The 27,333-nt window shown below is 38.3% G+C and overlaps 1 protein-coding gene and 1 long non-coding RNA gene across 2 annotated transcripts; one reads left to right on the forward strand and one right to left on the reverse strand.

Moving 5' to 3' along the window:
- Positions 1-2,801: 2,801 nt before the first annotated feature.
- LOC109167333 (DNA replication complex GINS protein PSF2-like) lies at positions 2,802-5,569 on the reverse strand. The gene is made up of 8 exons (XM_019316357.1): positions 5,398-5,569; positions 5,211-5,285; positions 4,991-5,105; positions 4,424-4,520; positions 4,315-4,345; positions 4,130-4,225; positions 3,191-3,340; positions 2,802-2,877 (listed from the first exon to the last, which is right to left on the reverse strand). Exons 1-8 carry the CDS (start codon positions 5,443-5,445, stop codon positions 2,857-2,859), a joined length of 633 nt encoding a protein of 210 aa, XP_019171902.1. The 5' UTR covers positions 5,446-5,569; the 3' UTR covers positions 2,802-2,856.
- Positions 2,884-27,333, forward strand: LOC109167334. The gene is made up of 3 exons (XR_002051821.1): positions 2,884-3,182; positions 9,413-9,416; positions 27,320-27,333. It is a non-coding gene; the product is annotated as an uncharacterized LOC109167334 (long non-coding RNA).

A 27,333-nucleotide genomic window follows, 5' to 3' on the forward strand; every position in this document is an offset into this window, starting at 1 on the left:
GTCAAGGGGGCGTTTACTAACAGGAAATTTTCGAGAATTTCCAAAAATTAAAAATAGAAAACAGTGGAGGTGTTTACCATTTTCTTTTTCCATTTCCAAAATAGAGAATTATTCTCTACTTTTGCAAGAAATCAGGAACACGCCTCCAAGTTGTTTTCAAAACAAGAAATCACGCGTGAACAGTGAAAGATACCCGTGAACCACCCATCGACTCCAGCCAAGAGTACCTTCTCCTTATTTTCTTCTTTCTTCTTCCTTCTCCTATTCTTCAGAGTTCAGAGAATAATGTCGACCTATACTCTACCACCCGCCACCCATCTATTTTCCTTCTTTTCAGACCTTCACACCCATTCCTTCCTTTACATTTATTTCGTTTACCGATCTTAGTTGCTGCTACTACCTGAGAGAGGTGCTACCTGAGGAGGATCCGTCGTCGCTGCCGACCTCCGGATCCACATCCTCTCGCCACCATGCCAGAAAACCCACGAAAGAGATCGTCAGAGTCCACAGACCACCGTCTGACACCCATCCGCCATCGTCAGTCTCACAGTCCACAGACCATCGCCAGGCTCCAAGTCCACCGCGAAGTGCTGCTGCCGGCTCGCCGACGTTCCAAGCAGGTAATTGTTTTTTTTTTTTGTTTCTTTTTCAATCTCTGTTGATTGATGTTTGTTTTGAAAATTTTTGCTTGTTTACCATGGTTGAATTGTGCTGCGAATTTAGCTCCTGCTTTTGCTATTCCATTTGCCTCTGATTTAGAGGCAACCTACCAAATTTATTAGCCTTATTACTTTATGAAAGGGAAAAAAAATCGCAGAGTAGACATGATGAGCACTGAAGCTAAAAGATTGACTAGGATCCTGGTATGAAAATAGGAGCAAACATTTTGCTGTAGTGTTTTGGATTTCTGGAATGCTTAAATGAACTTAGACTTTGTAGATAATTTTCTGTCCTAGATGAATTTTGGCACTTCCTATTATGCTAAATTTCAACCTTCTCTTATTTTATTTGTATTCATGTGGTGTTAAAGTGGATAACAACATTGAATGATCCAAGGATTTGTCTGATTTAGTTAAAGATTTGATATTACTTTGCTATGTGATTATTAGATTATGTGTAGAGGCACAATCACTTTGGAGTAAAATAGCATTGATTACTTCTGTTTGGTTGCATTTTAATGTGGAGATTAAAAGGAGTAGGAACCTGCTACTTACTTTTTGCTTGGTTGTCATTTTACTAAGAATGTATCAATCCATTTTGGCTGGTTGTTTATAGTGTGAATACTGCATAGTAGTCATTGTCCATGTATGCACCGAACATGCTTATTACAGCATTAAGTTCTTGCCAGAGCTGTTATTTGTGTGATTTTCCACCTGCTATTAATGCTTTATCTGTTCATCCTCTATGTGGTTTTTTTGGTTTACATTTTCTAATTGTTTTAATGGAGCTAACTTGGATTTGATCAGCTGGCTTATCTCATGATTATAAGATAGCTTATTCACCCCAAAAGACGGAGTCACCAAAATCATCAGTTGGATCGTGCCTATCACCACGTTCCAGAGTAATGTCCTTTCTAAATCTGTTTTTTCTGTATGTATTTAGTTGTTGTTCTCTGGCATGTTATTTTTGTAATATGTTGATTGTGGATTATATTCTGTTATTGCTAATATATTGTTGCTGCTGTTTTTGTGAATATATTCCTGACTTAAAAAAAAAAAATTCATATTGTCTTGGAAGAAATAGAGTAGAATATGGTAGCTAATATGGTAGCAGAATAGGCAGAATATGTTATGCCTGGTTTGCCTCTGGTTTTGGTTCATTAATTTTGTACTATTGGTTTTGCTTACTTGTTTTGTTACAAGTCCATTTTGGAGTAAATTTGATGGAATGAAGCCTATATTTGGTAGAAATCAAACAATAATGTGACACTGAACATCACAATATGAAGCCTTTACTATCAAGTTTTGAGCAAATTATACTCTGATAAACAAGGTTGATCCTCTTATATTCTGTTGTTGCTAATATGTAGGTTTCTTACTTGTATGTATACTTTGTTCTACTTTGTTTCAAAAAAAGGGAAGGAAGTGCAAATGATTCTCGCATATTCTTAGATGCAATTTCAAAGTCTGGAAGTGATTTTCCTTGCCACCCGAAAGTAAGAGTATTCGAATAACTTATTAATTTCAATAATTTAACTTAGCGTAATTTAGTACTTATTTAAGTATATTCTTTTTTCTCAATTTAATAGGTTATTACTACGTTGTTGATGGTGGTTATCCAAATGCACCCGGTTTTTTGGCACCATACCGCGAGGAGCGCTATCACTTGAATGGCTTTCGTGGGCAAGGGCGAATACGAAATAAGCAAGCTCTATTTAATTATTGACACTCATCATTGCGGAATGTGATTGAGTGGAAATGATACCATACAATTAGATATGACTATATGAGTCAACAATACCAAATGCTACAATTGCGTGAGGACATCGAAATGCACTCTTCTAGACAAATTATAATCATTGATTGTGTACTCAATTTTATTTGCAATGTTTTGTAATAACATTTCGTCACGAAACAACTTATTTTAAATTATTGTAGTTAATATGTTTTCTAATGACATTTACTTTGTCACGAAATAACTTATAAATATATGTATGTAGTATATTTTTAATTTACTAAATGGAGAATGAATTTCGAAAATAAGTACAAGTAAACAAGTTTTCAATTTCAGTTTTCAAAAACAGAGAATTGAAAACAGAGAATAGAAAATAGAGAATTGAAAACAGAAAATAATTTCCTGTTAGTGCAGAAGAGGTTGACAAGAACATGATGATTTGGATATCATGTTGGAATTGCATCATCTAGGTTTAGTAACCCTCTGGATGTCAGAGAAGAGTGTGTTAAAAAGTGGTAAAGAGAAACCTATTATGCCAAGTAGAAAATGTAGGGATGACGGGATGATAATTTCACCTGAACCTGACAAGGAGCCTAATTCCCCTCCCCGATGAGGTTAGGGATAGGAGTTCCCCATCCTCAAAATTTCCTTGCAGAAACGAAGATGAGATGGGAACATATTCTTTCCCCCGGAAGGGAGCAGGGAATATGTCCCCACCCCGCCTTGCCTTGTTGCCATTCCTAATAAGAGGACAACTAAAGAACAAGAAACCATACAACACACTAAAAGTACTTACAGTTGGTGCATTGATTGGCCGGCGCTGTCTGCTGGGCACACCATTTGATTCCGATATCAACTCTGGACTGCTTAGCTTATAGAATGTCTGCAATGCTGTTGTAACAAATGGGCGCACCACATTTGCTTCCATTGCCGATAGATTTTTAAGCTGCAAATGTAGTTGATTCAGTGTGATAGTGAGAAAGGTTAATAAACAAAACTCTTTGCATCTTTTTTGATGACGAGGGAAACCCCACAACCTTTTCGGGGTAGGTAAACACTGCCTTGTGACTCTAGTCGGCAAAGGATCACAAGTAAACCAATCTAAGTTACCCATAGCTAACCAGCTCAAACCAATGAGGCAAGGATTCAAACTCGTGACCTTGAGGTTACAAGTGTGAATCTCTTGCCATCTTAGCTAGAGTTACCCCTACTCTTTGCATCTTTGCATTGCAGAATATTGTCCCAACACGAAAAATAAAACCCTTTTTCCTTTAAAGCATTTGAATATCCATTGTAGTAAAAGCCAGCAACTTATTCAAGACAAATCATATTGTGTGAGATATGATTTCAAAATAATAATAAAGTGGAGTGCTATCAGGAGCATTTCTAGCCAAAAGATCCATTCCTAGGCAATAATACATTCTTATCATTTTCACTTCATCCAACATTATTTTAGAAATGCAGCACATATATGTAACTTCTTGGAGTGTAAAAGAACAAAGTAAACTAAGATTTATGAATTCCCTATTACTATACCACCAAGACTAAATTCATCAATCAAACAAGAGCTGCACTCATGGTTGCACCATTATTGCATCCTTACAGAAAATGGATAATTGAATCATAGTAAGGGCATAATATGATCCAATGAAAAGTTTGCCACTCTTAACTATAAGTTCAAAGAATTTCATTTAACAGCATAACAAGCAAAGATCTTTGTGGAGTAAAAGCATACCCTCAATGCAGAAGTGCGCTCCTTGGATATAATCTCCAAGCCAGTCCCTATCTTGTGGAATCTTACATCCTTGATATCCTCAATTAGAGACCACACCTATCGAAAACATCTACTTAAAATTTTAGGAAAAGTAAATATGTAAAGTATCAAAGTAAGTTCAGGTTGAGACTAAAGAGTGGACTAACCATATAGACATCTGGTATGTCCTCGCGGGCACTACATCACCATATATTGACATCAGTAACTGAGAAGATCAACTAAGAAGAATGAAAACTACTGCAATATGTTTCTTACTGATAAAAAAAAATCCTCGAGATTTCAACATAATGAAATGGTAATGACTGGAACCCTTCAGAATCCCTTTCTGCTTCCAAGACCTGAGTTAACTTCTCTAAGTGATGGCATAAAAATTAGTATCAAATAACCAAAACCCTCAACAATAATCCATAAAAAATTACAAACGAGAAAGGAATGGAACTATAGAAATGTTTACATAAAGTTCTAAACTATATACATAACACAGAATTCTCTGAATAGCATCCAAAACAATCAATGGTTGATTTTAGATACTAACCAATCACCTTTAATAAAAATCATATAATTCCATGAGAAGAAGCCTTAATTATTGAACTCTCTAGCTTCTAAATCATTATAAGAATGACCAAATTATATACCTAACATAAAATTCTCTGAACATCACCCAAAACAATCAATGGCTGATTTTAGTTACTAACCCATCACACCTCAAATAACAATCATATAATTCCATGAGAAGAAGCCTTAATTATTGAGCTCTCTAACTTCTAAATCGTTACAATAATTACCGAATTTGAGTTTGATTGATAGTAACCATTCACTCACCAATTGACATCCATTCAGGAGGTCTGATAGTGCATTTCCCTCTCTTCTTCAGGGCCACTGCCAGCCACAGTGGAACCTGTATGGCTATTTGGGGGCAAAAAGGGCCAAAATCTCCCTGTCAATTACACAAATTGAAATTACAGGTTTTGAGATATGGATATGAATAATTGAAGAATAAACAAACTAAAATGATGTGAAATTGAAAGAGGAAAATGAATACGCAGATCAAATTTAGGGGTTCCATTCTCATGTTGGGCACAATTTCGACCATCTCATCCTCCGCGAGAAACTCCAACTGCAGGGTTTAACAGGAAACTAATGCAATGACTTTCAGAAATTAATCAAATTTCAAGAATAATTTTTTTTAAGAAGAACAAAACAAAATTTGATTCGCATATTTACAATACCTTAGCAGCTGAAATGGCAGATGCCTGTGGATCGGATTGACTGGCCATTGTGTTTGTGTTTTTTTACTCTTTGAGTGCGTTTGAATGGAACGGACTGCTGTGCGAATGGTGTGGGAGACTGGACAAGCCCTTGTTTTTTGTCTTTTTTTTTTTTTTTTTTTTTTTTTTTGGCGGGAAAACTGAAAAACCGATTTATAACCGACCTGAAATCAAACAAAATAATAATCGATATAAAAAACGAACAGAATTACATTATTCCGAAATTAATAATTAAAATTTGCAATTATGGGAATACTAACCTTACTGTATCACTGTTAAAATTTCATAACATTTCAGCAATATTTAGTTATTTATGCCCCATCCCAATAGTAAAAATTCAACCTTATTGGCATATAAAATAGCAGAGTCGCAGCCTTGCAGGGATGAAATCCGTTTGAAATTAATATACAAAAATTTTACCTGCAGTGTCTATTGCAACTTGATTGGTGTCTGGTGAGGTTCACCTGTCGCCTAAGTTTCGCCGTTCACCGGGGACGGGGGATTGTGGGATTGTGGACTAGTGCTTAGACAGGCAATGAGTTCACTTGTTGCAATCGTTATACCCTGCACCACGAAGCGCGCAGCACTGTGCGCTCCGCGCCTCCCAAAACGACGTCGTTTTGGGAGGCGCGGAAGGGGGTTGACGTGATTATGTGTATTTGTTTATATCATTATGTGTATTTATTTATACAATTATGTGTACTTTTTATACAGCTATGTGTGTTTGTTTATACAATTATGTGTATTTGTTTATACAATTATTTAAAACGACGTCGTTTTGCATCAGGGCGCACAATGCAATGCGCGCGCTGGTGCACGATATAAATTGCCCACTTGCTGAGTTGAGGCTTGAGAATTGAGGACTAGGGATGTTAATCGGGCAAGCCCACTCTTTTTTAGACTAGTCTTGTCGGACTATTGGGGTTATCGGTTCGGGCTTATCGATTATTTTATTATTTTATTTTATTTTATTTCGGGTTCGGACTAGGGATAAACCTCGGGTTGTCGGACGGGCTAAATCATCTAAACTAAAATTAAAAACTGAAAATAAATACTTACATTCGATAGAACGGGATGAACATTGAGCACAATAAAATTTAAATAAGTAGTAGCGAATAGTGATTACCCACACCGGAAGATCGGGATCTCTTGGAGCGTAGCACTAAGAAATCCAAACGTGATGCTCGATCGCCGGAGGGTTTAGCAAGGGAAGCTCGAGAGGTGGTTCAGGACACACCTATGGAAGAGATCCAGGCGTACGAGGCCACGCAGGACCACCCCCGTAGATCGACGCCACCGCTTTCATATAGAGATACAGTGGCAGGTTTGAGCGGCACACCTCTGCCTACGCCGGCAGGGGACCAGGCTGATGACGATGGCCATTCTGACGAAGAGGATGCGGAGGAGGAAGATGATCCATTCCGTCTGGTCATCAGGCTCACCAATAAGGAGAAGGAGGAGTTACGCAGGCCATAGCGACAAGCATTGATAGTCAAAGCATGGGGAAAGCAAGTCGGCTACTCGTTCTTTCTGCGACGTCTGCGTATGTTATGGAGGCCGAAGGGCAGCATGGACCTGGTGGCGCTGGATAATGACTATTACTTAGTCAAATTTGGATCAACGGATGACATGGAATTCGTGAAGTTTGAAGGCCCATGGATGATCCTCGATCATTACCTGATCATTAAAGAGTGGACACTAGATTTCGACCCGATGACGGACAAAACGAGGAAGGTTTCGGTATGGATCCGATTCCCATGTTTACCTATAGAGTACTATAATGCCAAGTTCTTGCAAAGGATATGGAAGAAGGTAGGACGGCCCATCCGGGTGGATCACGCAACAGGGCAGGCGTCGCGGGGGAAATTTGCACGTATGTGCGTGGAGATCGACATCGCTAAGCCGCTGATCTCAAAGTTTAGGTTGTGGAAGCGCATGCGGTTTATCTCTTAAGAGGGGATACATTTGGTTTGTTTCAATTGCGGGATGTATGGGCACAACCACGAGGGTTGCCCAAAGGAGAATAAATTATATTTTGCAGGCCGCCCGGAGGTGCCACGGTTAACCCACCAACCCAAGGACGACCTATAAGGTACAACGAGGCTAACAGAAGACAATTCCTTTGCAGAAGGTGTAGCAAGGATCATAAGGGCAAGTATTGCTTCGGAAACGCCTTACGGTGCTTCAACTGCGGAGGAGAAGGACACAAAGCTTTCCAGTGCACCCAACCCCCAAGTGCAAGACTTGCAATCGCAGTCCAACAAGGGAACGCGAACAACCGAGGGAGCTACGGGGCACCCGGAAAGGTGTTCGTCATCAGCCGCACCCAAGCCGACCTCGAAGCCGAAGTCGGAATCGGCACCGAAGGTGTAACACCCCAGATTTTTCGAAACTTTTTAAAACTCATATAATAAAAGTAATACTATTATTAATACCGAAATAGAGCATACTAAACATCAGAGTTTGGGGTGCTATGCCACATCTGAGTTGGAAAACTTAGATGCACAGGCTATACTAACTAAATATCCTCAAAGCAATGTCAATACATCATCATGGCACGCAGGCCGAAAGGAAAACTATCTATTTATGCTTCGGTTCTCTAGCGCGCTCCGGAGTCTACTCATCTGTGCCTGAAAGCCAAATATATCTGTTCAGCGAGTGATGCTGGTAACCCACTCCAACGCGTTAAAATACAATATAGGTATATATATATATATATATATATATATATATATAGGATTATATTCAGATACAAACAGTGCTTGAAATACAAACAGTGTGGATTCATCTAGATCGTTGGATCATGGGTTTGGATGTCCAGGATTTTATTAAATATTTATGGTAGTTTTTAATTATCCGTTTTTGTGTTTTATTTTAAGCGGGGGCATTTTTGGTTTTTATTAGTTTGTAGTCGTTCAATTGGGGTAGAATTAGAATTAGAAGTCCAACAGGCGCGCCTTTCCCGGTCACTCGCTCTCTCTCTCGCGTTCCCTTGTGTCGCTGCCAGTGCGCCTCCCTCGCCGTTGATCGCCTCCTTCATTAGCGGCCTGAAGATGGTCACCAGACGGGACTGCGGTGGTGCCAAGCGTCGTGGATCACCATTGGATGGCTTAGGTCGAGGTATTTGTTTCCCTCTTTTTCTCCTTCTACGTTGTTTTTGCTCGGGTTTAGCGGGAATCACCAGACGGTTGTGTATGGTAATCGCAGGGTGGGTTGGTTGCCGAATTGTTCTGAAAGTTTGGGTTTTTGGCAGATTATTGCTTGTCTTCAGTTTTTGTTGTGAGTTGCTTCTTTATTTAGGAATTTTTGTTCTAGATTTGGTGAGTGATTTCAATATAGTGTGCATTGTTATACAGATTTGTTATTTAGTCTTGGTTAGTCGGATTTCGCTCTTGTGGTGGTACAGTCCGTGGTTATCAAGATCAGAGTTGGTTGAATGATGAACTATAAAACTCTTTTAATCTGTTTTTTATTTTTAATAAAGCACTCACCTTTCTTAATCTATTGTCTATAGATAACAAACTGTTGACAACCAATTATATTTCAAAACATGAAATTATAGAAATTATTATTATTATTATTATTATTATTATTATTATTATTATTATTATTATTATTATTATTATTATTATTATTATTATTATTGATGCTCTAATTATTTATGCCTAGACGGTAGGCTGAAACTTAGAGGTAACTAACATCATTTGACAGAACCAAGTTAGATTATAATATCACATTCAGGAAATGACACATAAATCATCTCTAAATAATTATAATAAAGGATGAAAATATATTGTGAGTAGTTTTATTTTAATTTAAAATAAATTAAAAGTTCAATCATGCTCCATTAAATTTCTTGACCACAATATTGTGTGTGTAGCGTGGGAGTTTGAATGTTAAAAGTGTGTGGTTATATGGGTTGATGTGTGCACTTATTGTGTTATGTTTGTGCACTCATGGCGTGTGTATATAATAGGTGTGTGCATGATTTGGTAGGAGTGTGTGCATTACAGTACTACAATGTTGCATGTTGTGCTAGGGTTGAGAGTGTATGGTTATATGGGTTGACGTGTGCACTTATTGCATTATATTTGTGCACTCATGGTGTGTGTATGTAATATGTGTGTGCATAAATTGTTAGGAGCGTATGCATTACAATAATACGATGTTGCATGCTATGCTGGGGTTGAGAGTGTGTGGTTATATGGGTTGATGTGTGCACTTATTATGTTATATTTGTAAACTCATGGTGTGTGTATGTAATAGGTGTGTGCATGAATTGTTAGGAGTGTGTGCATTGCAGTATTATGATGTTCCATGCTGTGCTGGGGTTGTTCTGTTTTAATATTGGGTGGGACATTGTTGATATCTTTTGTTTTATGTGATTGTTGTAGCTAAGAGGTCGAATGTATCGCAACGTGAACGTGACTACTGCCTCACAGAGTTGTGTTAGCGAGGATAACTTCGTTTCACCACCTTTGGCCTTCCTTCAAAGGTTGCAAGATGACCCACTGTGGAATGAATGCCCCTGATTATGAGTTAGAGGATGTAGGAAGACCCGCGGTGAAATGTCCCTGTAGGAGTTTGATGTTTTTTTAACACTTTGTAATACCTACAGTTTGTGACTATCCCATGGGGAAAATTTGATGATAATCTTGTGTATAATATGTTTTTTGTTGCCTCACAGTTAGTAAATATATACATGTGTGCACATTGGCATTAAAATGTGTGCGTGGTCAACTAAATAAATTTCAACGGTGGATATTTACTAAATCAATTTTACATAAGTGACTATTAGATGATTAGCTTGTAGGCTTAGTTTATAAACAAGTATGTGCACAGTTGCGTTAACTGGGTGCATGGATAAAAACTAGATAAATTTCACAAAAGCGATTAGCTCAATATTGTCCTATACATACGCTTAGTTTTTAAACACATGAGTGCTCATTGGCTTTAATTATGTGCACGCACAACTAAATAAATTTCACCCGTCGGTAAAAATTAAATAAATGATTCATCACATTACTATTCTACATATCTATCTCTAAGCTCTTGGCATAGCAATACAAATTTTTGTTTTCATTATACAAATTTTTTTTCATTATGCGCACAGTACTCACAGCATCTAATAGCCACGGTTTTTTCCCCACCATTACAATTCAAAATCATATGAAGTAATTCAGTGTGCACTACAGATGTATTGGTGTGCGTTAAGTTCCTACGTGAAGTCTATTCTGAAACCTATAGACTGTATCATCTAACTACTTCTATTATAAGTCATTTAAGGAAACAAACAAAGTACAGTGTATTATGTATGCACGGATTTGAATTAATGTCTGTGTGCATTTCATTAAAACACGAATATTTGTTCGTGAATGTCACCATTATGAATCCATCATGTTTTTCGTGTTATATTTATACGTGCACATAGTTCCGTGTGGGTGTGCACACTGCGGTACATGGCGTTATATGTGTGCATAAAAGCGTCTAAGTGTGTGCACAACTAGTTCGTGTGTTGCGTTAGTTTGCATTAACCGTGTTTACCCCCATATGTCACCCCAATCGAACACCTATATTCATTTATCCCCTCATTATTGTGTGAACTATTGTGTGGAACATATTTTGTATATTGTAAAATAATGTACATTCAGTTCAAAAATAATGTACATTGTTTTCGGGGGATGTACATTATTTTTGTACTGAGTGTACATTATATTGTATAATATATTTTCAGTACAAAAATAATGTACATTCAGTATATTAAAAATGTACTTTTTATTATGGTACACATAACACTGTGTGAACCATAGTCTACACAATAATTTGCCGCCCCTCATCAACCCCCAACTATTCTGCATCTTCCCTTCCACCATAGACGTTTGTGTGCTTCTTGAAGAATTATTGTCCTTCTTGCATTCAAATTCAAATCTTTCCCTTAATTAAGGCTTGCATTGAAATTTAAATCCTTCCTTAATTATAATTCCTAAGATCCTGCGTGATATTCTTTTAATTTCTAATATTATCAAATTTTACATTGTGAATGCATTACCTTAATTACCCTTATTTTAGATTACGCTTCTAATTAGTATATGCTAGTTCTCTAAATCTGAGACGTCAAAACCCTTTAATCCAATGGTCTCATTTTGTCCACAAGTTTGTATTTTAAGGGTGTTTGCATGTGAATGCAACCATATATATATATATATATATATATATATATATATATATATATATATATATAGCAAAACCATTTTGAAGCCGAAAGATATATACTTAGGAGACTCTAGCTTTAAAACCAGGAATAGACTCGACAAGTAGGGATAAGCACATTCAGCAGTTATAATCAAGCATATAAAGACACTAGCATATATCCTAAGGTCGCAGGTTAATTTCACATCATTCATATCATCATTCAATCAATGTCTTATCATATAAGCACACTTTGGTGGCGCCACAGGACCAATCACATGCCCATACATGAGGGTCAGCGCATATAGCGCTAACACGGCCCCGTCGCAATTAATAAGTTAGCACCCCTGTCTGAAAATTGAGGGAACTAAATAAGCAAGCCCTCACAGGAATATCAGTCATCACTCAAGTGTTTGATGGGTATAAATTTCAATCAAGTTCATTCCTATAAAATTGCTCTACCATAGGCTTGCATATCTTCTCAATCACCACTACAAGAGTCATGCATGACACAAATCATAAGGACTTTCCACAGGTTGTAGTGGGGCTAGGGTTAAGGTAGGGAATATTTAGGAAAGTAGCTTAAACAAAAGCTTTCAAACTAGAGGAGCGAATAAATACAAAAATCCAAGATACTTGCTCAACACCAAGTATAGAATGCTTCCTCAGTATTACCAGAATTTCCCCTTACTTCATTTATTTAGAAGTAACTTCAGACTCAGAACAAACTGCTGATTCTTTCTCATTTTTTCATAAATTTTCAGCAATATTTTTCTTTTTCAAACATATATTCTCCATTTTTCCATTTTTTTATTTTTTTCAATTTCCATATATTTTTTTGGAATCATGAATTGTCTTCGTTTTCTTTTTCATAGAAGACCAGTGACAAATCGGCAATGAAGATACAACCCACCTCATTCTCCATCATATTAACACAAGAAAGTGACCTCCCCCACACTTCTTCCTCACAACCTCACGTAGATTTCAAGCATAATCCAAAATTTGCTCCACTAGTTATTCAGCTGGGTGAAGGCATTATTTTTAGATATAAAAGGCTTGTAATGTGGTTCAAAATAAAGAAAAGAATGGCCATAAAGCTCAAAATGGTTAACAAGGGGAAATAAATCATAGGACAAACCGGTTATTTGGCTAGTGAGGCTCAAGATCAAATAATGGCCTTAATCACACTTGAATCATGCATGGTCTAATTAGCTTTAAAAGAGAATCAAGGCAAGTTCTAGAGAAACAAAATTATGGAAGAAATCGCACAATAGAAAGAAAATAAGACCGAAGTGTCAGTCAATGGCTCAAAATCTCACAGGTTTATTGCTTACTTAATCTAGATACTACATATCGAACAGGAAATGCTAACAAATTAATCACAACTTGCCAAACTATTTATTCAATCATGTTATTAATTTCAAGAAAGGAATTTTTTTTTCAAAATAATACTTATTTTTTTTCAAAATAATACTTATTTTGCATAAAATACTAGTAAAAAATTTGTGAAAATTTTGACATAAGCAAACAAATAATAATAAATCTAAATCCCCTCCCCCACACTTATTATCAACATTGTCCCCAATGTTGAATAAAAAAGCACAGAAAAGGGGTTATTGAATGAGAAATGGAATAAAAGAAAAAAAATGGAACAAACACACCTTAGGTTGCCTCCCAAGCAGCGCCTTTGTTTATCGTCGTTGGCTCGACTTATGATATTTCTTTAAATTTCCATCGTCTTTTTGAGTACCTTCGATGATTATGAATATTCAAAGAAACAGTCCCTTCATGCAGATTAGTACTCAAAGATGATTTATTATTTCTTTCTTTTTCATTCGAAGAAATTTCATCAAATGTAACAAAGTTCAAAGAATCAACAAAAATTGCAAAATTATCATGACTAGGAGATTTCATGGTATCATAAATATTAAAAGTCACAAGTTTACCATTAGACTCCATAGTAAGCATACCACTATGAATATCAATTTTTGTTTTTGCAGTTTTTAAGAATGGCCTTCCTAACAAAATATGATTATTATTTTTCATATCAAGCACATAAAAATCAGCAGGAAAAACCAAGTTATCAATTTCAACAATCAAATCCTCAATCACACCCCTAGGATATGTAGTAGATCCATCAGCCAATTGAATTATTATACTAGATTTATTCAGGGGTCCAAGATTTAAAGAAGCATAAACAGAATATGGCATGACATTAATAGAAGCTCCTAAATCTAACATAGCATTTTCAAATTTCACCCCACTTATCATGCATGGAATAGTAAACATACCTGGGTCTTTGCACTTTTCAGGAAGATTGCTTTGACTAACCATAGAGACATTCTCTTGCACTTGCACTTCCTCAATTCTTTCATTATTTCGTTTCTTTTTCATAGTGCGTACCTCTTTTAGAAAATTTGCATAGCGAGGTACTTTTTTCATAGAATCTAAAAGTGGTTTATTAGCATCACATTCACGAAAGGTCTCATACAGATCATTATTTGAGTTTCTTCTTTTTGGTTCTAAAAGAGCTTGAGGAAATGGGGGTACTGGTTCATAATCAGAAAAAGAAGAAAGCTTACCTTGGGACTTCTCTTTATTGTTGGCAATGATTTCTGCACTTATTTCCTTATTTAAATCAACATTCTTTTCCAGTGACATACTTTCAACATTAATTGCACTTACACTCTCTTTTGGATTAACCACTGTTTGAGAGGGTAGTTTGCCAGAACTCTGTGCTTCCAACCGACTAACCGTAGTTGCTAGTTGGCCCATTTGTCTTTCCAAGTTTTGAATACTAGCATTTGTTTCTTGAATACTAGCCTTTGTTTCTTGACGGAATATTTGTGTTTCTTGTTGAAACTGCAGAGTGTTAGTAGCAAGAGATTTAACAATATCTTCTAGATTCATACCTGAGCTAGAGTTTTGGGTTGGTAGTTGTCTTGAAGGAAATGGTTGTCTATACTGTTGAAAATTAGAACGATTCTGAACAAACTGGTTCCCTTGTGAGTTCCCATAGCTAAGGTTTGGGTGATCCCTCCATCCAGGATTATATGTATTGGAGAACGGATCATACTTACCTTGAGGTTGTCCAGGAAAACCTCCAACCATGTTAACTTGTTCAATAGGTTCTTCTTGAAGAGTTGGGCAGGCATCAGTTTGGTGCCCAACTACCGAGCAAATTCCACATGCTTTTACAGATTGCACATTGCTGACAGCTAATTGACGAACAAGAGTAGTTAAACCAGAAATTTGTTGTTCGAGAGCAGAAATATTTACCTCATTCACATGCTTAGACGGTTGGACAATTCTATTACAAAACTGTTGAGAGTTTGCTGCCATGTTTGCAATTAGAGTTCTTGCAGCATCTGGTGTCTTGTCAACTAAAGCACCACCGCTTGCGGCATCAATCATGCTCCTATCAGTCGGAAAAAGTCCTTCATAAAAGTATTGAATGAGTAATTGATCACTGATTTGATGGTGTGGGCAGCTTGCACATAACTTTTTGAAACGCTCCCAATATTCATACAATGACTCTCCATTGTTTTGCCTTATACCACATATTTCCTTTCTAATGTTGGCCGCCCTTGAAGCTGGGAAATATTTTTCAAGGAACATTGTCTTCAAGTTATTCCATGTGGTGATGCTTCCGGAGGGTAAATAATATAACCAATCCTTCGCTGAATCTTTCAAAGAAAATGGGAAGGCTCTCAACTTGATTTGTTCTTCAGTAACCCCTGTGGGTTTCATACTTGAACACCACCACATGGAATTCCTTCAAGTGTTTGTGAGGGTCTTCACCTGCAAGTCCATGAAAAGAAGGCAAAAGATGAATTAATCCAGATTTTAATTCAAATTGGACATTAGCATCCAGAGCAGGGAAAGTGATGCATAAAGGTTGGTGATCTAAATTTGGTGCTCCAAGCTCTTTTAAAGTCCGATTCTGAGCCATGGGTTCCTCTTCTAAATTAGAATTGGTAGAATCGGTAGCCAGATCACTAAACACCAATTTGCTCAAAGCTTGTTTCCTCCACCTGCGTACATTTCTTTCAATTTCTGGATTGTATGGCAGGACTTCTTTGTTAGCAGATCGAGTTATAGGCATAAACCGTCAAAGATAGTGCAGCAATTATGTAAATGTAACGAAAGAAAAGAAAATTATATTTTTGATGATTTTTTTGGGACAAATTAACGAGAAAAACAAACAAACAAACAAATAAATAAATAAACAAACACAAAATAAGCTAGAAAATCTCCCCGGCAACGGCGCCAAAATTTGGTGAGCTGTCGTAGGCTCCCAAATTAAAACCTTACAAACGTAGTAGCGGGAGTAAGGATCGATTCCACGAGGAGTAACTAGTTTAATGTATGTGTTCAAATTAAAGTAAAGGGGGTTTTGGTATGAAGGTGATAATCAAAGAAAATAAACGAATAAAGCAATGAAAACAATATATTGAAAACACTCAGAATAGAAAACCTTGGTTAGTAAAGATCCACCACCGGAATATAACACTGATCATTGATTCATAAAGCAATTAATATGCAATTGACCCACTCCAACGCGTTGAAATACAATACATATAGATATATACATATTTATACGAAAAACCATTTCGAAGCATGAAGATATATCCTAAGAGACTCTAGCTTTCAAAACGGGGAATAGACGCGACAGATAGAGCTAAGCACAGACAACAGTTATACCAAGCATATACAGTTCACAATATGGGGAAACAGGCAGGGCAGATAAAGGTAAGCACAACTAATATCCATAACCCAACATATACGATTCCCGGCATAAATCCCGAAGTCACATCCCAAGACACTCATAACAACAACTCATCCATATCTCATCACATAGCACACTTTGTTGGCGCCACAGGACCAATCACATGCCCATACATGAGGGTCAGCGCATATAGCTCTGACACGGCCCCGCAGCACCCTACCCCGTAGCACCCTGCCCCGATTCGCAACACGGAGGGGTCGATCGCAACCGACCGATGAACCGCAGCTCATCATAGTTTGATCGCAACCAAACAGTGGACCGCAGCCCAAGAGTATGTCATCTGACCACAGCCAGGAAATATGAACCGCAACTTATGTAGAAACGTTTGATCGCAACCAAACGGTGGACCACAGCCCGAGAGTGTAAATCTGACTGCAGCCAGCTTCTGAACCGCAGCTCAGGAATAACCAATTCGATCGCAACCGAATTGGGGTATCATGCACACATAACACATAGCAAGCACATGCAACCCACATTAACACATTGGGAAGGGGAGAAAACGTATAATGAAACCTATGCGTGGTCATCCACAAACTAGGAGTAATCCTAAGGGGTTCATACTTCTTCCACCTAGGCCAACGGGATACCAATTCAACTAGCATGCGATATATATATAAGACTCATTTATCCTACGAACGGTACCCGAAACATCAAACTAGACTTAGGCACGATAGACGGAGTCCGTTGGGACACCACGGGGGCCGAGGGAACATCAAATGGGGAAGCCAAAATCCCAAGGTGGGGTAAAATCCAGCGGGTAGCCGGTGGGTGAGGGGTCACCCGCCGGCGGCAGCGTTCCGGGCAGCGGGTGCCCGGCGGGCAGCTGCCCGCTGCCGGCGTTACCATCATAGGCCGCGGGTAGGTGGCGGGTCCCCTACCCCCACCTACCCCCACCGACTCTTTTATCACAGAAAAACGCCCCGGGAACCATTGTGGAACCCGAGACCATGCTTAGACACTTTCAAACGCAATCGACAACAACACGTAGTCAGTTAACGGATTCAAAAGCAAGAACATACGGCACATAACCTATCATGCTTTTGTAAACATAATCACCACCAAAACATGCGAATTCCCACCCAATATACCAAGAATAATACCATACGAATTCCACGATATAACCTAGGGTTCTAATTATTTTTAAATCAACAAGAACACAATTCATCTTCTAATATCAAGATTCGGTAGGAATATCATATAAACATCAAGAACATCATATAATCATCAAGAACATCAAGAACACCATATAATCATCAAGAACCTCTTATCATCAAGGTCACCATGGAATCATAACACCAATTATGAAGATCATTATAACGAATCATCAACACACAAGAATATGGGGGAAATCCTAAGAGGGGAATCATATCTATGAAAATAGGTTTTGTTGAGACATGGGTTACCTCTTAGCCTTAATTAATTCCTTGGCTATGAAGGGTCTTTCTTTAAGCTTTCTTCTTTCTTGATTTCTCCTAGGGGAATTCTTGGAATTCTTGGTGTGGTGAGAGATTACTGTGGTGGGGGTTCTAGGTGCCTCCTATGTTCCCTATTTATATATCTAAGAGTCTTACTTAGGGTCCAATTACTATAGGCTTGCTAACTCTATTCCTTTTAGGACTAGGGGTTGGGTTTAGAGATGAGGGCCCACAGACTATGGTGGGCCTTTTCCTAATTAATTATTGTAATTTAATTCTTTCTTTTGGGAAATTGGTTCAATGATTAATTAGTTTTAGGGGTCGTAACACGGGGTGTTACAGAGGGGGATATGTGATGGTGTGTATACTCACAATCTCACCACGCGTCTTAAGTCTCCTAAGTCCTATGTACTTAAATACCTAGAGTTCAAGCCTAATGTCTTAAAGTCCGATCCTCAAGGTCTTATTCTAGGGTCAAAATTAGGCTCTGATACCAACTGTAACACCCCGAAAATTTTAAAACTTTTACGACTTATAGAATAAAGGCAATTTCATTAAAAACATAACATAAGAGTACGGGGTGCTATGCCACACCTGAGCAAGAGAACTCAGGTGCACATGCTAACTAACTAATATCCTCAATAATGTCAATATGTAAGCATGGCACGCAGGCCGAAAAGGGAAACTATCTACTCTACGCTCCAAGTCTCTAGCGCGCTCCAGTGTCTACTCATCTGTGCCTGAAAGCCAAATATATCTGTTCAGCGAGAGATGCCGGTAACCCACTCCAACACGTTGAAATACATTATAGATATATGTATATATATATATATATATATATATATATATATATATATATATATATATATATATATATATATATAGATATACGAAAACCATTTTGAAGCAGGAAGATATATACTTAGGAGACGCTAATTTTAAAATCAAGAATAGACTCGACAGATAGGGATAAGCACATTCAACAGTTATAATCAAGCATATAGAGATACTAGCACATATTCTATGGTCATAGATTCACTTCATCTCATTCATATCAACATCCCAATTCGTATCTCATCACACACAAGCACACTTTGGTGGCGCCACAGGACAAATCACATGCCCATATATGAGGGTCAGCGCATATAGCTCTGACACGGCCCCGCAGCACCCTGCCTCGTATCGCAACACGAAGGGGTCGATCACAACCGACCGATAAACCGCAGCTCATCATAACGTTTGATCGCAACTAAACAGTGGACCGCAGCCCAAGAGTAGTCATCTGACCGCAGCCAGGAATATGAACCGCAGCTCATGTAAAACGTTTGATCGCAACCAAACGGTGGACCGCAGCCCGAGAGTGTAATTCTGACCGCAACCAGCTTCTGAACCGCAACTCAGGAATAACCAATTTGATCGCAACCAAATTGGGGTAACATGCACACATAACACATAACAAGCACATGCAACCCATATTAACACATTGGGAAAGGGGAGAAAACGTATAACGAAACCTATGCGTGGTCATCCACATACTAGGAATAATCCTAAGGGGTTCATACTTCTTTCACCTAGGCCAACGGGATACCAATTCAACTAGCATGCGATATATAAGACTCATCTATCCTACGAACGGTACCCGAAACATCAAACTAGACTTAGGCACGATAAACGGAGTCTGTTGGGACGCCACCAGGGTCGGGGAAACATCAAACGGGGAAGCCGGAGTCCCGAGTCGGGATAATTTCCAGCGGGTAGCCGGTGGGTGGTGGACCACTCGTCGGCTGCCCGCCGGCGTTAGGTCTCCGGGCAGTCGCCTGCCCGCCGGCTGCCCGCTGCCGGCGACGTCTTTCTCGGGCAGCGGGTAGGTGGCGGGTCCCCCTACCCCCACCTACCCCCCACTGACTTTTTACCAAAATAAACGTCCCGGGATCCGTTGTGGAACCCGAAACCATGGTTAGACACTTTTAAACGCAATTGATGACACCACGTATACAATTAATAGATCAAAAGCAAAAATCATATAGCACATATCCTATCATGACTTCTAAACATAATCAACACCCAAACATGCGAAATCCCACCCAATTATATCAAGAATAACACAATACGAAATTCCCAATTTTAACCTAGGCTCTAATCATATTCAAATCAATAAAATCATAGTTCATCTTTTAATTGCCAAAACATCAAGATTCATCAAGAACATCACATATTCATCAAGAACCTCTTATCATCATCAAGATCACACATAAAATCATCTCTCAATCATCAAGAACGTATCATCAATACCATAAACGATTTATCAAGACACAAGTATAGAGAGGAGGCCAAAGAAGATAATTATAGCAAGGAAAATAGGTTTTGTTGAGACATGGGTTACCTCTTAGCCTTAATTAATTTCCTTGGCTATGAAGGGTCTTTCTTTAAGATTCCTTCTTTCTTGATTTCTCCTAGGGGAATCTTGGAACTTCTTGTGTGGTGAGAGATTATTGTGGTGTGGGTTCTAGGTGCCTCCTATGCCCCCTATTTATATACCTAAGAGTCCCTAATCAGGGTTAGTTCTATTCCTTCTAGAACTAGGGGATTGAGTTTAGGGATAAGGGCCCATGGACTATGGTGGGCCTTTTCTTAATTAATTATTGGAATTTAGTCCTTTCTTTTGGGTAATTGATTAAATGAATAATTGGTTTTAGGGCCGTAACACGGGGTGTTACATGGCGGGTTTCCCCTACCCCCACCTACCCCCCACTGACTCTTTATCAAAATAACCGTCCTGGGATCCTTTTTGGAACCCGAAACCATGCTTAGACACTTTTAGACGCAATTGATGACACCACGTAGACAATTAACGGATCAAAAGCAAGAATCATATAGCACATATCCTATCATGACTTCTAAGCATAATTAACACCCGAGCATGCGAATTCCCACCCAAATAAATCAAGAATACCACAATATGAATTTCACGATTCATCCTAGGGCTCTAATCATATTTAAATCATCAAAATCATAGTTCATATTTTAACATCAAGAAACCTCAAGATTTATCAAGAACATCACATAATCATCAAGAACTTCTTATTATCATCAAGATCACATATAAATTCATCTCATCAATCATCAAGATCATATCACAAACGATTTATCAAGACACGAGTATAGAGAAGAAGCCAAAGAAGGAGATTATAGCAAGGAAAATAGATTTTGTTAAGACATGGGTTACCTCTTTGCCTTAATTAATCCTCCCTTGGCTATTAAGGTTCTTCCCTAAAATTTCCATCAGATTGACCTCCCTAGGCTTGGTGGTGGGGAATCCCTTGGGAATTATTGTGTGGTGATATCTATTGTGGTGTGACTTCTAGGTGCCTCCTATGTCATTATATATATATATATATATATATATATATATATATATATATATATATATCTAGGAGTCCTAATTAGGGTCTGAATGGTGTGGGTTTACTAATTCTATTCCTTATAGGACGAAGGGCTTGGTTTAGGGATAAGGGTCCATGGTCCATGGTGGACCATATTAATTAATTAAAGGGAATCCTAATCATAATCGGATTAGTAAAGGCCTACTTTCTTCATTCCTAATAGATAATTAGGTCTAGGACTCCTAATTAGAATCTGATTAGTAAAAATGTTTACTCTCATTTATTCCTAATAGGCTTAAGATTCTAGTTTAGGCAAGGGTCCATGATCCATGGTGGACCACATTAATTAATTAAGGGAATCCTTACCAAATTAAATCCTTTTTAATTATTATTAACGGAATTAATTAAATAATTAATCCGGGATTAGAGGCCGTAACACGGGGTGTTACACTCTCCCCCCCTTACGAGAAGCTTCGTCCCCGAAGCTTAGAAATTATTACGGGGATAATGAGTCAAAACTAGTACGGTGGTTATGTAGAGAAAGTATTTCTACGAGGAAAATATATAATTATATATCTATGTATGCTGGGTTTTTGGGAACGATTGGGTTAGAAGGATAAAGAGAGTAGGCGGTTCGTGTTTCAAACTTGAGGACAAGTTTGAATTTAGTGATTAGGATCAAAGTTTTCAAAGTTGCAACTTAGGAGGTGAGGTTGCTACCCTGTATGGAATCGTTAAAAGTGGGGAATCAAGAATGAGGCTTGATGGGTAGAAAGGGTTTCGCAATAAGACGGGGTTTGATTGTCAAAGGGAAGGGATGGAATTCGGCTAGGGTGGTTTAAGGATTCTCGACATTGAGTGATTATTCCTGTTTGAAGCCTGATTATGACGTCAAGACGAACTGCTGACCCTTTTTCTTTTGTTTTGGTCTGCTTGGCTTTAAGATTTCCGTTGATATATTCTTCCCATGCTAAGGTCTCATCCATTTTTACCGCTTTTGAAGGAATTTTTGTGATGAATCCCGTGATGATTCAACACTTTCTTCTTTAATGCGCCCAAGGTCTTGACCAAGCTTGGTCAACCAAGCCAATCCTTTAGGGTGTACTTCCCAAATTCTTCCCAAAGTCTCTTGGGAGTCGATAATCTTTGGGTTGGCTTCCTCTCCTTATTGAATTTCATCTCCTTTTTAGTGAATGAAATTCTTAGCAAGACTTCATGTCTTCCCTGGGGTTCGGCTTGCTATGCCCTTTTGTGTTACTTTTAATGATGAAGGTGCCTTTGCATGCTCCTCTTCTTCTTGAAGTGCAGTTGGTTACCTAATCTTGTTGCGGAATGTCTCGGTGACTTTACTAGTCGTCTTATTTCCTTGTTGGTCCTTAAAAACTCTTGAGGCCTTGGCACAAATGTGATCTTTACTTTTTTCCTTAGCACCACGGACAACGTCATTCTTGATTTCGTAAAACTTGTAAGGAGCCCTCTGATTTACTTCAACGATATCCGTGGTTTGAGGGAGTCCAGGTCAATCCTTAGCGTTTTGATTTTAAGGCCTTTGTGAGTCCTTAGCACGAGTTCCCAACTCGCCTCCTTGGTTTGCATAATCTTTCTCGCCGATCATCCCTAGTCGGTTACATCGTAGGGTCCGACTACAATTCCATGTGTAATGCAATCGGTTGTACTCTTCCGACGGTGTCTCGTGGGTCAAGGTCTTTTACCGAGGTCACCATGTTTGGACAACCCATGATTCCTTTCTCAAGACTCGCGTTCATCAACCAAGGCACACAAGTGCGCCATGAATCAATAAAACGAGGAGTTAAGAAATCAACGCATTGTACCAGTGGGCGCAAGGTGGGCGGTCGTCCGCCTGCCAAGCTCCTGTCAGGGTCTCGTCAAGGACCCGTTAGGGTCCCATCAAGGTCCCGTTGGGGACCCGCGGGAAGGTGACTAGGAAGGGGAAATTCCTTCGGGAAAAATCCCAAGAATGCACAAATTCAAGTCCCGACAAGCCCCATGCCCATGTGAACAATAAAAGGGACTTGAATACATAGAATGACTCACCGTACTGTGTTGTTGATCCTTAAGTACGAGTTCTAGATGAGTCAAGACCCTCGCATGTTCTTTCCAACCAGTAGGTCGGGTCCGGTTTCCAATTAGCAACCTCGTCACCTTCACTGGGTAGTCGGTCATAAGCCAACTTTGTCCTTTTCTTGCTTGATTAATGACAAGCCTTCTTGGTTTTTCTTGGGGTTCGGCTTGTCGCTCGTTTCTTGTGCAATCCTTTAGTGACCAAATGCTTAGCGATGCCTTTCTCTTCCTTGGAATGCATTTGATTGGCTATCCTCGACGTCGCATGGTGTTTTGGCGATTTTGTGTGTCACATGTACTTCTTACGGTGTCTCAAAACCACCAAGGTCCTTGTTCCAAGGTAAGACCTTTATTGCAGGGAAGCTTCAGTTGTGTGATACTTTCTACACTTCTATCGCCTTTTCTTGTCATGTTGAGTCTTTTTCGACAATTCGCGCTAAAGATTAAGAAAAACTGTTGTTTATGTGCTACTTCACTTCCTTGCATTTAATTGGCATTTCCCATCCTCTTTTACAAGTGGTCCCCCACTTCTGTTACTCCTCCTTTTGGGTTTGTTCCTGAATTTCCCGTTGTAGAAGTTGGATCCGGCAGCACTGGTATAGGCTTTGTTAGGGGTTCGGGGTGGAATCGTTTTTGTCGCCGTACTTCTAGGCATTCCCAGTTGAACCTCTGGTTATTGCTCGTGAGTGGTTCCTTCGTGGGTTTACCAAAGATCGGCCTTGTGTCCGAAGTAGAATGAGGCTATCTCTACGTGGCGTTCCTTTGGGCATTCCACTAATCCGAGGACTTTGTCGAAGGTTCGGATCCATCCTTCGAGGAGTGTGGGGTCCTCTTCCCCTGAGAGGGTGGGTGAGCGATGGTTTGAAACTTGCTGAGCGACATCTGAGTTTCCGTTTGGTGGTGGTGGTGGTCGGTTGTTGTCACGGAGGATTGCGTCGCTTAGTGCCTGGGTGACCTAAGCTAGTTTGTAGATTCTGAGCTAGAGATTTATGAGCGGAGGGTTCGGGGAATCCTCAACTGACTTCTTGTTGGCGCCATGCTGCTAGTTTTCAGGGCCAATATTTATTGTAATGATGAGTTAGTGTGCTGCATCCTTACCTTGGTGTGGTAAGCGTAGGGGGAGTTCTTTAAGCTAAATGATAGAGTGAGGGGAAGTTATGTGATGGTAGGTAGGCTCACAATCTCACCGCGCGTCCTAAGATTCCTGAATCTTATGTTCCTAAATACGTAGAGTTCAAGCCTAATGTCCTAAAGTTTGGTCTTAAAGGTCTTATCCTAGGGTCAAACTTAGGCTCTGATACAAACTGTAACACCTCAGATTTTCAAGACTTTTAAAACTTATATAATAAAAGTAAATTCTCATTAAATCCCGAGCAGAGCAGTACTAAACATAAGAGTGCGTGGTGTTATGCCACATCTGAGCTGGAGAACTCAGATGCACAGGCTAAACCATCTAATCATCCTCAAACAATATCATTATTACATCATCATGGCACGCAGGCCGAATAAGAACTACCTATCTAAGTCTTGGGTCCTCTAGCGCGCTCTGGAGCTAATCGTCTGTGCCTGAAAGCCAAATATATCTGTTCAGCGAATAATGCTGGTAACCCACTCTAACGCGTTGAAATACCGTATAAGTATATATATATATATATCCTATATATAATAAAGCTATATGGTCTTGTGAAAATTGAATGTTGCATTTAATTTTCACAAGACCATATGACTTTAAGATGTGAAAGTCTTGTGAAAATTAAATGGGCTTTAAGATGTGAAAATTAAATGCAACATTTAATTTTCACATCTTAAAGCCATATGGCTTTAAGAAGCATGCATGCAACCCCAAAGTCCATAAGTTTGAAATTAATATATAGCATAGCTATGTGGTTTAATATTTAAGATTGTTGATGTGCATATTGAGGACTATGGAGACAAAGATGCGTTATTCGTGGATTCATCGGATACTATCCAACAACACTCTCCAACTTAATTGACGTGAAGTAAGCTTAGTAACATTAAGATTATATTCTCGAATTATTAGTTCTCATCTTTTATTGATTACACACTTAATTCGATAGTATTTGGATGAAAAAAATCAATGTTCTAACTAAGATTGTGATTTTGGTCTTTAAAGGTCAATTGTATATTGCTACACTTAGAGTTAGAAATCTCAAAGGTCTAAAAATTTTGATCCGTGGTGACTCTAAAATTGTAATTCAATTACTATTGTAGTTTACTAAGTTCTTAAAAATTTATAATATTAAATACTATGTACTAAATTTTTAATATAGTTTAAGATTTGTAGTAATCACCCACCTTAAATATTATTTTAATTGTAAATATATTTATGTTCATAATTTTATCATAGGAATTCACACATAATAATGATTAAATAACAAAAATTTTATATATGAATATACCTCATATATTGTATATTTTTATAACATATTTTCCGTGCATCGCACGGGACAAATACTAGTATATATATATATATATATATATATATATATATATATATATTGTTAGGAATAAATTGTAATAGATTTTGATAAGCCATATTGTAATTCGTAGATTCCCAATTTTATTTTATTAGACTAGTCGAGTCTTAGACCAAGAAAGGGAAAAATAAATTCATTAGTTGAGGAAATGGATGAAGAAGATATCAAGCCAAAAATCAAGAATTTGTCATGAGAAAATGGCAAACAGAAGAGGAAGATGTATGCGTATGAAATTTGAGAAAATCCCTCAAGAAATCCCGAAGAAGAAAGAACGTGACTAGAAGTTTGCATGAAGCTATCTTGAAGATCAAGCATCTATGGAAAGAAAGGAGTACACCAAGTGAAACTAGAAGATGACTAAAAGGTTGTACAGATGAGATGGTAGAAGCTTGAAATATTATATGCAAGGTCACAGGTTCGAATCTCACATCCCACATATTTTAAAGAAGCCAAGTTAAAATTCCATCTGATCAAGTAAGAGGCGATGGTTGCAAGTCTATGGGATGAGATTTCAAGGGATGCAATTTGCAAAGTCAAAGGGAATGAGATCTCCAAATTGACTAAGGGATGAAGTTTACAAGTGAAGGGATGCAGTTTCTCAAATTGGAATCCCAAACAAATTGGAACCCCGAAATTACCAAACAAATTGGAACCCCGAAATTGAAATAGGGATGCAATTTCATCAGAAGAATTAAAGTTCAAATTGGTACAGGGAAATCAATTTGAAGGGATGAGATTTACAAGGCTTCAATTCAATTGGAGATATAGATTGCAAGGGATGAGATTGCAATTCCAAATCAAGTAAGGGATGAGAAATTCCAAATCAAGTAAGGGATGAGAATTCAATTGACAAATCTAGCAAGGGATAGAGATTTCATTTCCCAAAATAGAAAGGGAAATTGGTATCCCAAACAAATTGGAACCCCGAAATTGAAATAGGGATGTAATTTCATCAGAAGAATTGAAGTTCAAATTGGTACAGGGAAATCAATTTGAAGGGATGAGATTTACAAGGCTTCAATTCAATTGGAGATATAGATTGCAAGGGATGAGATTGCAATTCCAAATCAAGTAAGGGATGAGAATTCAATTGACAAATCTAGCAAGGGATAGAGATTTCATTTCCCAAAATAGAAAGGGATGAAGTTTCACAAGGGAAGAGATTTCCAAGTCAATTGAAGAGATGAAGTCTGGAAGCAGTATACAGACCCAGATACACGAAAAACAGAGGAAGATATTAGAAGAAGTTGCAGGAGCAAAAATACTAGTCTAACTAGTAAGGGATTATATTGGAGAATATATTTTGAAGATAAAAATCCCAAGAGGCATGATCTACACCAGATGGAGATTCATGGGACGCCATTTTTGCTGAAACCTCAAGCTCAATTTGAAATATCTGACAAGATCTGCAACGTTATCTTATCTTCTGACAAAAAGGCTATACAGCTAAGCAAAATTCGAAAATGAGACCGTTTCTTTCCAACGGACGGATTCTCATTACCAGCTATAAAAGGATGAAGATTGAAGCTTTGGAAAGCAGG

This window comes from Ipomoea nil, unplaced genomic scaffold (assembly GCF_001879475.1).
Source record: "Ipomoea nil cultivar Tokyo-kokei standard unplaced genomic scaffold, Asagao_1.1 scaffold3150, whole genome shotgun sequence".
Classification (NCBI taxonomy): Eukaryota; Viridiplantae; Streptophyta; class Magnoliopsida; order Solanales; family Convolvulaceae; genus Ipomoea; species Ipomoea nil.

What these genes read in the sequence shown, in the direction of transcription:
- LOC109167333 (XM_019316357.1), bottom strand. Translation starts at nt 5,445, where the DNA reads ATGGCCAGTCAATCCGATCCACAGGCATCTGCCATTTCAGCTGCTAAG. An exon ending in AACCCCTAAATTTGATCTGC is followed by an intron (nt 5,106 to 5,210) that starts GTATTCATTTTC and finishes TGTAATTGACAG; the next exon opens with GGAGATTTTGGCCCTTTTTG. An exon ending in GGCCAATCAATGCACCAACT is followed by an intron (nt 2,878 to 3,190) that starts GTAAGTACTTTT and finishes TCTGACATCCAG; the next exon opens with AGGGTTACTAAACCTAGATG.